A 12,790-nucleotide genomic window follows, 5' to 3' on the forward strand; every position below is an offset into this window, starting at 1 on the left:
CTTCAACCATCAAGAGTTGAAATAAATAAAAATCTGAAAAACGAACTCCTGTGAATGTTTTTGGGTTAAATACTTGGGACCATAACCGACCTACTTTGCAGTGCGATTATTTCCGAAAATTCAATATTTTGGCAAAAAAAAAAAAAGTAAAGTAACATATTATTTTATTTTTATCAATAATATTATCAATTTAATAGTTAATACAACGTTCGATAATCTATCAACAATGCAAAAAGGCCTGAACAAATTACAAAACCGTGACAACACTATTTTCCACTATAAAAGCAATTTTGTTCATTCAAGTTCAATCTCAAATCGAAACCCATAGGCCATAGCCAAAACCCCTAAAATCTTCAAGAAACCCCATTCAACGATGTCAACAGCATCACCCCCAAATTTCGATTGCCGCATGTATGAAGCCAAGTTCCCGGAGGTTGACACGCCAGTGATGATCCAGGTCAAGGAAATCGGAGATGTTGCTACTCATGTCTCACTCCTTGAATACAACAACATCGAAGGGATGATCCTCTTATCGGATCTCTCTCGCCGCCGTATTCGAAGTGTAGGCAGCTTAATCAAAGTAGGCCGCATCGAACCTGCTATGGTGCTTCGTGTTAATGCTGAGAAAGGTTATATTGATTTGAGTAAAAAGAGGTTATCCGAACAGGATGTTCAAATCTGCGAAGAGAGGTATAGTAAGAGCAAGCTTGTGCACTCCATCATGCGCCATGTTGCGGAGACTATGAATGTTGATCTCGAGGTAGGTTTTGAATTATATGTTCGTGCATTCCAGATTAATAGTCGTTTACTCATGACGATGCATACTAATATGAGTAGTATATTGCGAAAATTATTGCTGTTTGGATAAAAAACAAACAAACCTAAAAGTTATAGACACAAAACAAAAGTAGTACTGTTTAATAAACTTACATACATATTTTCAGAAGTTGAAAATTGGTATAAGCAGGCTTAGATAGAAGAATTGCTTTTGAAGGTTGTAATGAAGGGTGATTTGGGTGTAAGGCAGCTTATAGAGGCTTGATCTATAATATTTTACTAACCAAATCTGCATCAAATTCATTTTGTTGAGCTTTTTTTCTTTCAAATCCTCAACAGTCATTTTGTGCTTTTAGAAATAAGCAGGCCACATATACCCTTCCATAACATGCATATGATTGTAAGTACTCTGCATGAATAAATTTCTGTATAGAAACTTTTAGGATAGGTATGATGAGCTGTTCTTCATGATGCTACCAGTTTTGACCCCATCTTTGATGTTACAATATCTAGTTATAACTTATAAGATTCGATATGCTGAATTTTTGCTTGATAGTTTTATCACGATTTCACAATGAAGGAAACTGTATAAATTTTCTTGCTAACTTTTCTAATTCTGGCATAATGAAGTTAGAATTTATCATGACTGAAACACTAGTTCTCAGCTTCTGGTTATATATGTGATGAATCATGTGTAAATGGTTCTATTTCCCGATTATTCAGAATCTTTTTTCTGGTTCTTTTTTTTTTATCTAACATCTATATGTTATAAAAAGGTTTTATAGATAGCAAACATAGTAAAAAAAACGTTAGTGTTTAGTATTTGATGTGTAGGTCTTTTATTCTGCGTAGGGGCTTCTTATGAACTACAAGTTATCTATGACAGGATTTATACATCCATGTTGGCTGGCCTTTGTACAGAAAATATGGGCATGCATTTGAGGTTTGAATTTTGGATCTTGTTCACTTTCAAACTTTTATTATTATTTTTTTCACATTTATTTATCTATAATAATAATAATAATGGCTTCCTCTATATGCAGGCTTTCAAATCAATAGTTAATGACCCTGATTCCGTGCTCAAGTCCCTCACACGTGAAGTTAAACACATCGGTCCAGATGGAAAGGAGGTAATTCTGCAAATTGACGCTTTTGCCCATGCTGTTTTTAGTAAACAACAGTATGATTTAGGGTTTCCTATTCATTTTGTAGGTGAGTAAAGTCGTTCCTGCCCTTTCAGAGGATGTGAAAGATGCTTTGGTTAGAAACATCAGAAGACGAATGACCCCACAACCATTGAAAATCCGTGCTGATATTGAAATGAAATGCTTCCAATTTGATGGCGTCCTCCACATCAAGGTGTCATAATCTTTGGAATTGGTGTCTTTCAATGAAAGAAAATACTTTACTCTTTTTAATTATTTATATAAAAAATGCAAAAATTATGTTTTTGTGGTAACAGGAAGCCATGAGACAAGCTGAAGCAGTTGGCACTAAAGAGTGTCCAGTGAAAATAAAATTGGTTGCTCCACCAGCTTATGTTCTTAATACACAGACTCTTGACAAGGTTAATAACAGAAAACACACTTAAGTGGTGATTATAATTTTGGTTATGTTATGTATGTGTCTTACTTATTATCTTGGAAATAACAGGAACAAGGGATAAAGATTCTTACAGAAGCAATTGCTGCTTGTGGTGCTGCAATAGAGCGCCATAAAGGGAAACTTACCATAAAAGAGTCACCTCGGGCAGTAAGCATTATTTTTTTAATTATATTAATTTAAAAGTTAAAATGATAAATGAATTGATTTGATTTGTTTTTGGTTTAGGTGAGTGAAAGGGAGGATAAACTGCTGGCAGAACAGATGGCTAAACTTGGGCGGGATAATGCAGAGATTAGTGGTGATGAAGACAGTGAGGTGGAAGAAGATACGGGTATGGGTTCTGTTGATTTGGATAGCACAAGTTCTGGGATTACAACAGAGTCAGTGATATAACAGATTCTAGCGTAAATCTGTTAAATTTTGCATTTTGTTTTTGTGTATTTTTTGGCCGATTTACTTGCTTGCTTAATTTTAAAGGGTATGGCTTTCTTGCTTGTATAAACCGAGTTTTTTCTTTTCTATTGCTTGACTTGTTGTCGAATGTCTGCATTTATAGCATTGTTGATATGATATGTGCTTTCTTTCTTTGATTTTGCTACCAAAAAACAAGTAAAAACGAAGTTAAAACCACATGAAATGAAACTTTTGTCTCAACATAAACTAGCATACAAAATATGAAAATTCATTCCTTTCAGCCTTACTAATTTAAAACTAAAATTAAAAATAATATTTCTTTAAGTAAAACATAAACTACTACAAACCATGTTAGAAACTTGCTTGGATTCTCTGAAATCTGAAAGTTGTGATTTATTATCAAATTGAAGTATTTAGATGGTACAAATCGAACACTCAATTGGATGAAATTCAGAGATATGAAATCAGAGAATGTCTATGAAAATGTTCTTCAAGATGTACTAGATTAATGACCAAAAAATAGATTTATGATCTCTGTCTGAAAAAAACTGTCATATGACACTTTCAAACTGTCATAAACCATAAAAACTAACATAAAAACGGGTATTTAGATAAGGATCAAACCAATGGTCAATTAAGGATCAAACCAATGGTCAATTATCTGGAAAAACGGGTATTTGGATAATGGTCAAACCAAACGTCGATCCCAGCCAGGGGCTCTGCCCCTTGGACCCTGCTCCCAGAAGCGTTGCCCCTGAACCCCGTTTGTTTAGGGGCTTTGCTCCTAAATAACAGTGTACTTTGAATCTTAAAAAACTTGAACAAATGTGCACTCCTACACCATCCTAACTTGTTAAATATTCATCAAGATCACTTTTGAGTTTTGATCAACAAATTTAATCCTATTACACTTAAATAATATTGATGATATTAAATCACCAACAAGCCAAACATTAAATAAAATGAGAACAATTAAAATTCAAAGACAATAATAAAAATCTTATTTACAGTGGAATTTTAAAATATCTTGGGCTGGGCTAGGTCATGTGGAACATCTTTCATGTTATAATGTTCATCATACTTGATTTTTGTTCAATTAAAAATAATGATATCAGAAATTCCTGGCTTATGGGTATTCATCTTTTGGTTGAAGATGTACTCGATATTGTTAATTTTTGTCCGCATATCATTCCATCTAGAGTTAATTTGATGTGTTTGAACAATCCAAACCCACAAGTTGCAGTTTAAAATGTTCGAGATCTCATCTCAAAAGAACATTCATGTTTTATTTATTTATTTATTTATTTTTGATGATTATCTTCCAAATGTCAATGTAAGCTTTCACTAATGTCACTTCTTCATGTTCATATCATTTTCTACATTTTTTGACGTGTTGTCGATTTGTCGATTGATTCTTCGTTTCGGGATAGAGTGATGGGAGAGGATTGCCATGAGTAGAATTCATTTGAAATGTAAATTAGAGAAAGTGATAATGGAATTGGAGAGATTTGGAATGTATTGGAGAAAGTTGGAATGTAATTGGCAAGAATTGGCCGAGGGTGATATTTATATAGTAGGTGATTTTTTTTTGAAAATTAGTCGTTGGTCAAACAATCAAATGAGAGAGAGAGAGAGAGAGAGAGAGAGAGAGAGAGAGAGAGAGGATTGCAACAGGTTGGATAACTCATGATCTAGACATATTAGCATTGTGCTCATAGTCAAAATGTTTCGACTCTGTCACCCTAAACGATGACTACTTCAAGTAAAAATAAGATTTTTTTTCGTAATCTATTTTGAATGAAAACATTTGTTATTAATATATTATAAAATAAAATAAAAAATCGAAATAAACTTTTTGTATTTTTCTAAAATTTACTAGCGTTAGGTACTAAAGTTAATAAATTGTATAGCCCCAAAAATATCAACCCAACCCTACTTGTGCTAACTCTTCAAAACCTTTAAGACATCTTTCTTTTATTAGCAGTAAACTTGTAAACTCTTTTAATGTAATATGAGGTTCTAACTTATTGGTGTTGATAATTCTTGCTAGTCTGCCAGATAATAAATGAAAATGAGAATAATATATGTTGGATGTTAGTAGCTATGATTCGGATAATAGTTACCGATGAGTTACGATTATTGTTTCCATGTCTTTATTGTGATTTTTAAATTCTTAGGCACTAGGAAGTAAAATGAATGGATTAGACATATATTATTTGTTGTTTTTTAAAAAAATAAAATAAAAATAAAATAAGATAAAGTAAAAAATAAGGCTAATATCATAAAAGACACTATATTGAGTTTGTAGGATATTAAACCTTAACTTTATTTTTTTCCTAAAAAGACCTTGTAGTTTTTCATATTTTCCGAAAATCCCTTAACTTTTATTTTGTTCCCGAAAAAACCCTCAACCACTTGACTTTTTCCGAAAAAAACTCTCAATATTTATACTTTTTTTCCGAAAAGCTAACATTTTACAAGTTTTTCTGGAAAAAAACTACTAAAAAAGGTCAAACCGAAAAAACCGAAACCGAAAAGTCTTTTTTCAAGAAAAAAAAATTTGATATTTAATTTTGGAAAAAACACTGAAAACCAGGTCTTTTATAATATTCAACCTTAAATATTTTAAGAGATTTTTGTTGAGATAATGAGTTAAAAAGGTAATATATTTTTTGATTTGTATATATTTGTTATTGTTATTGTTATTTATTTATTTATTGTGTTGTCATCGTCTATATTTGATCACATTTAACTTGTTTTTTGTCCACATTTTGTTCTTATAATCTGCAGTCCAGGTTAAGTCGGAAAAATGACTTAATAGGGTAATATATTTTTCAGTTTGTATACATGTAGTCTTTAGTGTTTTTGTGCATATTTAGTTCTTATGACCGGTTTCTTTATATATTGTTCACGTCATTCTAAATAGGACAATCATTAATGAGGTGCTCTCATACGTGACTTGTCATTCACTTATATTAGTACTCTAATTCACAAATGGGTCAAATAATGTTGGTGCCCTAGTTTTCTCAAAGCAAAAGATATCTCCGTCTTTGGTCTAATCTATGTTTATAGCAAACAACGAGGGTGACCATGGTCTAATCTATGTTTATAGCAGACAACGAGGGTGACCATGGAAGTGTCGAAAAGGTTGAAGTTGAATGGTGAAGAATGATTTGATGAAGTTGTGAATGTGAAGAAGAAGATGGAGATGAGGAGAAGATGAAGAATTTGGAGCTTACTAATCATATTTTGTGATTGAATCAAATCAAGAACATGAACGTAAAAAAATTGATGGAAAAAGTTATGACGATACTTTTGTGGATTTGTTTTTCTAGAAGCGGTTTTTGAGAAGAAAACGAAGGCAAGCACCGCACTGTTTGGAGGGAAAAGAAAATTATATATCTTTGTTGGTTAAAAATATGTTTTTACAGAAATGGTCTCTATAACATACAACATAGTCCCTTATTTAATAGAAAATTACATAAATGATCCCTATATAGTATATATATAGTATATAGAGAAAAGATTATAAAACATTTCCTCTAATTTACAAAAAGGTCCATTTGCAGAGATATTTTTACCGAAATAATTATGTTTTAAAGAATTACATAAATATAGTTGTCTAATAGCGGGTTAGATACAATTACAAAAATGGTCCCTAAGTTTCAAATAAATATAGTGGACCATTTTTTGTAATTGTATCCGACATAACATGTTGGATACAATTACAAAAATGGTCTATATGTTTCACTTAGATAAATATTAGCTACCTTTTTACAAAGTTACAGAAATAATCTTTTTCTATAAGTAAAACTACAAAAAATAAAAATAGTCCGTAGGTTTCACAAAATTACATAAATGATCACTCTTTAATAACAAATTTGCCGAAATAGTTATTGTCTAGAAAATTTATATCGAAATTCGAAAATATAAGACCCAGCGGGCCATCCCATTAGTTGTATTTAAAAAAAAATCCATTTTCATAAAATCATGATTTTGAAAAGAAAAAAAATATATATATGTTCATGAAATTGATGAATGAATTTTCACTAAAAAACTATTTATCTTTTGTGATACTATTTTTAAGCAAATTTTTGATGGTTATAATCTGTAAAGCAATTTAGTAAAATATGTCGGAAAGTTCTTTTCACAAAACCGATGATTATTTTGTGAGAGTTATTCAAAATGTAATTTGGTAATACGACATCAACTATTTTAGTTATTTTCAACGATTATCCCAATACAAAATTCCTAGATTTTCTATAACCTAAAAGACGTATCTAGTTTCCGGCCAAATTTCACATCTAAATTGGATATGTTAAACTCAATCTTTGAGTTTTGTTTCTATATATCTCAAATATTATTATTTACATCCATTTAATTTCAATAATATCCGAACAATTTCATTAGCTTCTATACATATAAATCATTAAATCATCCGCAATATCTTTATCAAGAAGACGAATAATCATACAAGAGTAGAAGCTAATAATAATCCAACCTACAAAACTCACCTAGAAACTTGTTACATATCGTCCCACGACTTATGACTATATCTTGTGGGTAACCACTAAAAAGCAGAGCATTTTACTATGCAATGTCATCATTATTGATAAAAAAAATTATATGAGAAAAGTAACCAAATATTAAAATGGAAGGTAGAAATAAAACTGCATCATTACACATCATTGCGACAATTCAACCACTAAAATATGTCATGTCTACATACAATATACTAGGGTATGAGGATTGTTTGATCAATACGTGTAAAATACATCTTATAAAAAAGTAAATTTATATAAACGTTTGTACTACATTTATATATCGACATAAGAGTTACATAGCAAATATAGATAGATTTTAATAGTTTTAAATACTTTTTTTTTTTTTTATCATTTTATGATTATTTTTCTATTAAGCGCGTCCTTTTCAAACAGCCCCATTCATTCATATCTATTTCAAGACAAACACCACCCCATTCACATCTCATCTAGCTCCACATTGAAATCAGAAATGATAGAGGAAAGAAGAGGAGCTCCCTATGGAATACTACTCGCCGTCGTGGTGGTGGTGTTGATCGGAATCCCTATGTTCCTAGGCGACGGAGGTGAAGCAGTGACGGAGTTCATAGCAGAGCTTCTCAGCCCATTAGGTCTCTTACTCCTTCCCATCGTCCTCCTGTTACTCATTCAATATCTCTCCTCCGATTCTGGATCTTTCGTCTCCAACATCTTCTCCACCGGTGAACCTAACTCTATCCACCGTGCCAGTGGATCTCCGGTCGGCGTCGGACTTGTCCTTCTCCTCGTACTCTTCCTTCTTTACAACAAGTTCTCCATCTTCGGCGGCGATGAAGATTCCGACGAGTAGCTCTTGTTTGCTACTCCTCAGTTTACTTGGATCTCATCATTTTGTTGTTATTTAGTTTACACGTATATGTATAGAAGTATATTCACTATATTGTATTTGTCATTTTGCATCTGTTTGACAGGAATACCCATGATCTTTGGGGTGATTTTCGGATATTTTGTAGATGACGTTGGGGGTAATATAGTCATTGTTGATTTTCAATTTTCACTTTTTGTTTTGATTTTTAGAAAATAATGACGTTGGGGTATCACAAAGTAATTTTTGGTTTTCTTTTTATTTCGAATTGTTTTTTACTTGTTGGATTCTTGTATTTTGTTGGCTTTAAAAAGAATCATTGCACTTGAATATAATTAAGCATTTAGAAATGTGGTATTTTTTATAAAACCAGAGACTTGTAAAGGAAGTATATGTTAGCAGTTAAAGCAATGTTTCTTTTTGGATTTTTATAGGTAGCGCAATACGTGTTTTAACTGTTTTTCAAGGTTTTTGTAGCCTCCTTCCTTGAGGGCAAAACCGTAAATAGTGTTGTTGACCTGACCAGAGTAGCTTCCGGCGCGTGAGGACCACTCAATTCTTGGCACGTGACCAGATCTGTGGAGTGCTGAATGGATCCCACTATTAAGATCGGTCTCGATGGAAAATAAAATAATACAGCACAGCATGTTACTATTTCTTTTTTAAGCCTCGGGCGCGGAGGGGATTAATGGATTATATAATTTTCATCTTAAGTAATTTACATATGTTTTTACGTTTTAGTACGATCATTAAAATTTGTTGCCAACTCACCTAAACTAGTAATTTAAATAAAAAGAAAATGACAAAAATAGTCATTTACATTAATTACATTATAAAAATAGCTAAAAAAATCGAAATTACAAAATTAGCCCACAATTTCGCAGATGGAAATGCCCTATCTGCGAAATGACCATTCCATCTGCGTATATACAAGCACCTAAAGCATAGCTGTGCTTTAGGTGCTTGTACATTCGCAGGTGCTTTTAATTTTTTTTTCTCTATATATAGGGGTAAAATCGCAGATGGAATAGGTCCATCTGCGATTTACTCTCATTCTATCTGTGAATTTGTGTTTTTTTTTTTGTTTTTTGTTTTTTTTTAGTTTGACTATGAAATGAATTGGTTTGACTACGAAATCATGTTGCTATATAAAAAGTTTTGTAGAAAATTATCATTTTGATTGTTATTTGTTTATGAACTTTCTCTACAATTTGCTCAAAAAATGATTTAATATTTGGTTTGTCTTGTAACCGGTGGGAGATGACAAGTTAATGGAACTAATCTGGAATACATATGTCCACAGGGAGGTATTTCTGAACTTGCTTTGATATTTTTTGAGTATATTAGTTATACTGATTTTGTATCTTTGGTAAGAAGCAAAATTGGTTTGTTAGACAAATATAGAATTAGTCTTCGTTTCCACCATCCTGAATTAAATTATTATATAGCTATAGTTGAAGACATGGATGTTAAAATGTTGATAAACGTAATCAAATGTAGTGGAGGAAGGGCTGTGAAAGTGTTTGTGGTGGTTGATGAAGTTGAGGAGGTTAATGGGGGTGGTGAAATTGGAAACCAGCTTGTTGGTAATTTATGCAGTTATAAAGGGAGCAACGATCCGATAGGTACTTTCAATACTCCTAGTGTACCTCAGTTTCACAGTGTTGCTGAAAATGTTAATGTTAGTTATTCACCTATTCACTATGTGGATCCTGAGAATTACAAGTCTGTTGGTGATGATGATGTTGGTACATATCTTAATCATGTGGGTGGTCGTTGTGATGATGTTGCCGAACAAGAAGTTAAAGTTATGAATAGGCGTGTGGTAGATAAAACTAAAAAGAAAAAAAATAAAAAATTCAAGTCAAAAAAATGAAAAAAAATCATGTTTACGGGCATGATGTTGATGTTGGTGATGTATGTTTAGATATAACCGAGCTACAAAGCAATTCCGATAGAGATGAGTTGGGTGATGAAGTTAAAGCTAAGTTTCCCGATAACCTTTTTCACGGTATGCCCCCTGTACCAGCATGCCCAGTTGATATTAATGAAGATATCCCAACACAGATGGTAGACATGAATCTTCAAAAGATTCAATGTGAGAGTATATTTAAGAACAAAGAACTTTTAAAGCGGTGTATTGGTAAAAAATGTCTTCGAGAAGGTTTCCAGACGAGGACAAGTAGATCCACCAAATCAAGGTATGAAGCTGTGTGTGTTTCGAAAGATTGTTCTTGGTTACTAAGAGCAAAAGCAATTAAAAATTCTGATGGACTTTTCCAAGTGAGTAAATTTGTTGATGTACACACATGTTCTTCAACATTGTTGCAACATAATCATCGACAAGCAAACAAATATGTTTTGGGTGAATATGTTGCTGATGTTTTGGCTCAAGACTATAGTAGAGTTTATCGGGGAAAAGAAATTGTTAATGATATGAATGCTCAATTGAATATCAATATCTCATACCATCAGGCATGGCGTGCGAAGCAATATGCATTGTTGTCGTTAAGGGGTACGATAGAGGATTCTTTTACCAAACTTCCGGCGTATTGTCACAACTTGGCCAAACATAATCCGGGTACTATCACACATATTAAAACAGATGCTGATGATCGCTTTGAGTTTTTGTACGTCGCACTCGGTTGCTCGGTTAGTATTATCATATTATATTAATTTTTTAATATTTATTTTGGTGTATTTGAATAGATATACAATGTATTGTAGGTACGCGCTTTTGTCAATTTTTGTAAGCCGACCCTAGTAGTAGATGGAGGTCACCTAAAGGGCGAGTTCAAAGGTACCATGTTACTTGCAGTTACTAAGGACGGACAAAACCAAATATTACCGGTTGCATATGGTATATGCAAAAATGAGTGTACCGATTCTTGGACATGGTTTTTTCAAAAACTACATGATTGCATAGGAAATATGTAGGAGCTTACAATTATATCTGATAGGTCTCCATCTATAGCAACATCCGTTGCCAACATTTTTCCTCACGCTCATCATGGAATATGTGGTGTCCATTTGTATTTCAACATAGTATCTAGATTCGGCAAGAGTAAGACGGTTAAAGGAATTTTTTGGGAGGCGTGTAGGGCGTACACAGTTGATGCTTTTGATGCTGCCATGGATGTTATGAAAAAGACAAAAGAACCAGTATGGGAGTACTTAAAAAGTATAAATCCAGAAACTTGGTCAAGGGCACATTTTAAAGGGAACCGATACAATCTTATGTCGTCCAACAGTGCGGAGTCTATAAATGCATTATCTAGACACACACGTAAGGTGCCAATACTTATGTTGATCGATTTTTTTCGTGCTACAATGCAACAATGGTGGTTTCAAAGACGTAACTTTGCAGGTATTAAGTAAATTTGTAATATTAATGTTTTATTAATTTTGATGTTATTGATCTTAACTTCTTCATTTTGGCTGTTTTTTTAGCGGAAGCAACAACAATACTTACCCCTTGGGCGGATGAAGTTGTAAAAGAAAACAAGAAAACTTTTACCAAATGGGATGTTCGCATGATCTCAAATACGAAATGCAAGGTCAAAAAGGGGGCACAAAATGTGATTGCTGATTTTCAACATATGACATGTACATGTAGACATTGGCAACTTGATGGGATACCTTGTGGTCATGCCATAAGATGTTTAACAGTGAACAATTACCAAAACTGCTCGAGGTTTGCATTAAATGCTTACTTTACCGAAACACCGAGGAAAACATATGAGGAATCAATAAACCCTCTGCCAAAGCCATCCGAATGGGAGATCCCCGATGATTTGATGATTGTTAAGCCACCTATAATGGATAAACGTCAGCCAGACAGGCCAAGAAACACAGACCGCATTCCATCCCAAGGCGAGGGTCCAATTATAAAAGAGTGTTCTACATGTGGTCAACTAGGACACACAAGAAATAATTATACTGGAAGGGCGTCCGGTAGCGGAGCACGTCACATAATTTCTACTGCAGAAATGACATTTAATATTGGTGGTTCAGCGGGTTGCTCACAAACCTATAACGCCGATTTTGATATAAAACAACCTTGAAATCAAGAGTAATGATGACTTGTTTACTTATTATGTATTGTAATATTTTTATTAACTCTTACAAGACATTGCTATGCTTTCATATTTTAGTTAAGTTTGTTGATTATAACAATTAATGAAGCCTTTATATTATAAAATATAGTTTGCAGATTTTTTTTAACAGTTACAACATGTTATTTAAAAAAACAACAAACGATCCTTTTGCAACCTAATATGTTTCATGATAATATTACAACAACTTTGTAACTAATTTTTAAACTCAGGGAACTGCAATGGGTACTTCTCTTTCTCCATTGTTATATAGTCATCCCTAATTCTCATTTTGTCTTCCAAACGATCATTTTTTACCATAATGTGTATCAACTGATCATCCTTCTCAGCAAGCCGTTTTTCAGTCGTTTTGATTGCCTTCTTACTCTTTTTTATCCAATCTTTATGCTCTTTGATTTTGTTTTTATTGAGGTCAATCCATTCTTGAGCTTGTTTGCATTCCGATTCAATATCATTAGCAAGTTGAGTGAGAAGTCGGGATGACTCTTTGTCAT

General features: G+C 32.9%; 2 protein-coding genes across 2 annotated transcripts; both read left to right on the forward strand.

Moving 5' to 3' along the window:
* Nucleotides 1-286: 286 nt before the first annotated feature.
* Nucleotides 287-2,972, forward strand: LOC111895524 (eukaryotic translation initiation factor 2 subunit alpha homolog). Its single transcript, XM_023891615.3, has 7 exons — nucleotides 287-760; nucleotides 1,664-1,720; nucleotides 1,821-1,907; nucleotides 1,990-2,136; nucleotides 2,240-2,344; nucleotides 2,431-2,529; nucleotides 2,608-2,972. Exons 1-7 carry the CDS (start codon nucleotides 374-376, stop codon nucleotides 2,773-2,775), a joined length of 1,050 nt encoding a protein of 349 aa, XP_023747383.1. The 5' UTR covers nucleotides 287-373; the 3' UTR covers nucleotides 2,776-2,972.
* A 4,771-nt stretch (nucleotides 2,973-7,743) lies between these two features.
* Nucleotides 7,744-8,373, forward strand: LOC111895535 (uncharacterized). The gene has a single exon (XM_023891624.3). The coding sequence runs from the start codon at nucleotides 7,810-7,812 to the stop codon at nucleotides 8,164-8,166; it is 357 nt and encodes a 118-aa protein (XP_023747392.1). The 5' UTR covers nucleotides 7,744-7,809; the 3' UTR covers nucleotides 8,167-8,373.
* The last annotated feature ends 4,417 nt before the right edge of the window (nucleotides 8,374-12,790 follow it).

This window comes from Lactuca sativa, chromosome 6 (assembly GCF_002870075.4).
Source record: "Lactuca sativa cultivar Salinas chromosome 6, Lsat_Salinas_v11, whole genome shotgun sequence".
NCBI lineage: Eukaryota > Viridiplantae > Streptophyta > Magnoliopsida > Asterales > Asteraceae > Lactuca > Lactuca sativa.

What these genes read in the sequence shown, in the direction of transcription:
- LOC111895524 (XM_023891615.3), top strand. Translation starts at nt 374, where the DNA reads ATGTCAACAGCATCACCCCCAAATTTCGATTGCCGCATGTATGAAGCC. An exon ending in ATGGCGTCCTCCACATCAAG is followed by an intron (nt 2,137 to 2,239) that starts GTGTCATAATCT and finishes TTGTGGTAACAG; the next exon opens with GAAGCCATGAGACAAGCTGA. An exon ending in TAAAAGAGTCACCTCGGGCA is followed by an intron (nt 2,530 to 2,607) that starts GTAAGCATTATT and finishes TTTTTGGTTTAG; the next exon opens with GTGAGTGAAAGGGAGGATAA.
- LOC111895535 (XM_023891624.3), top strand. Translation starts at nt 7,810, where the DNA reads ATGATAGAGGAAAGAAGAGGAGCTCCCTATGGAATACTACTCGCCGTC.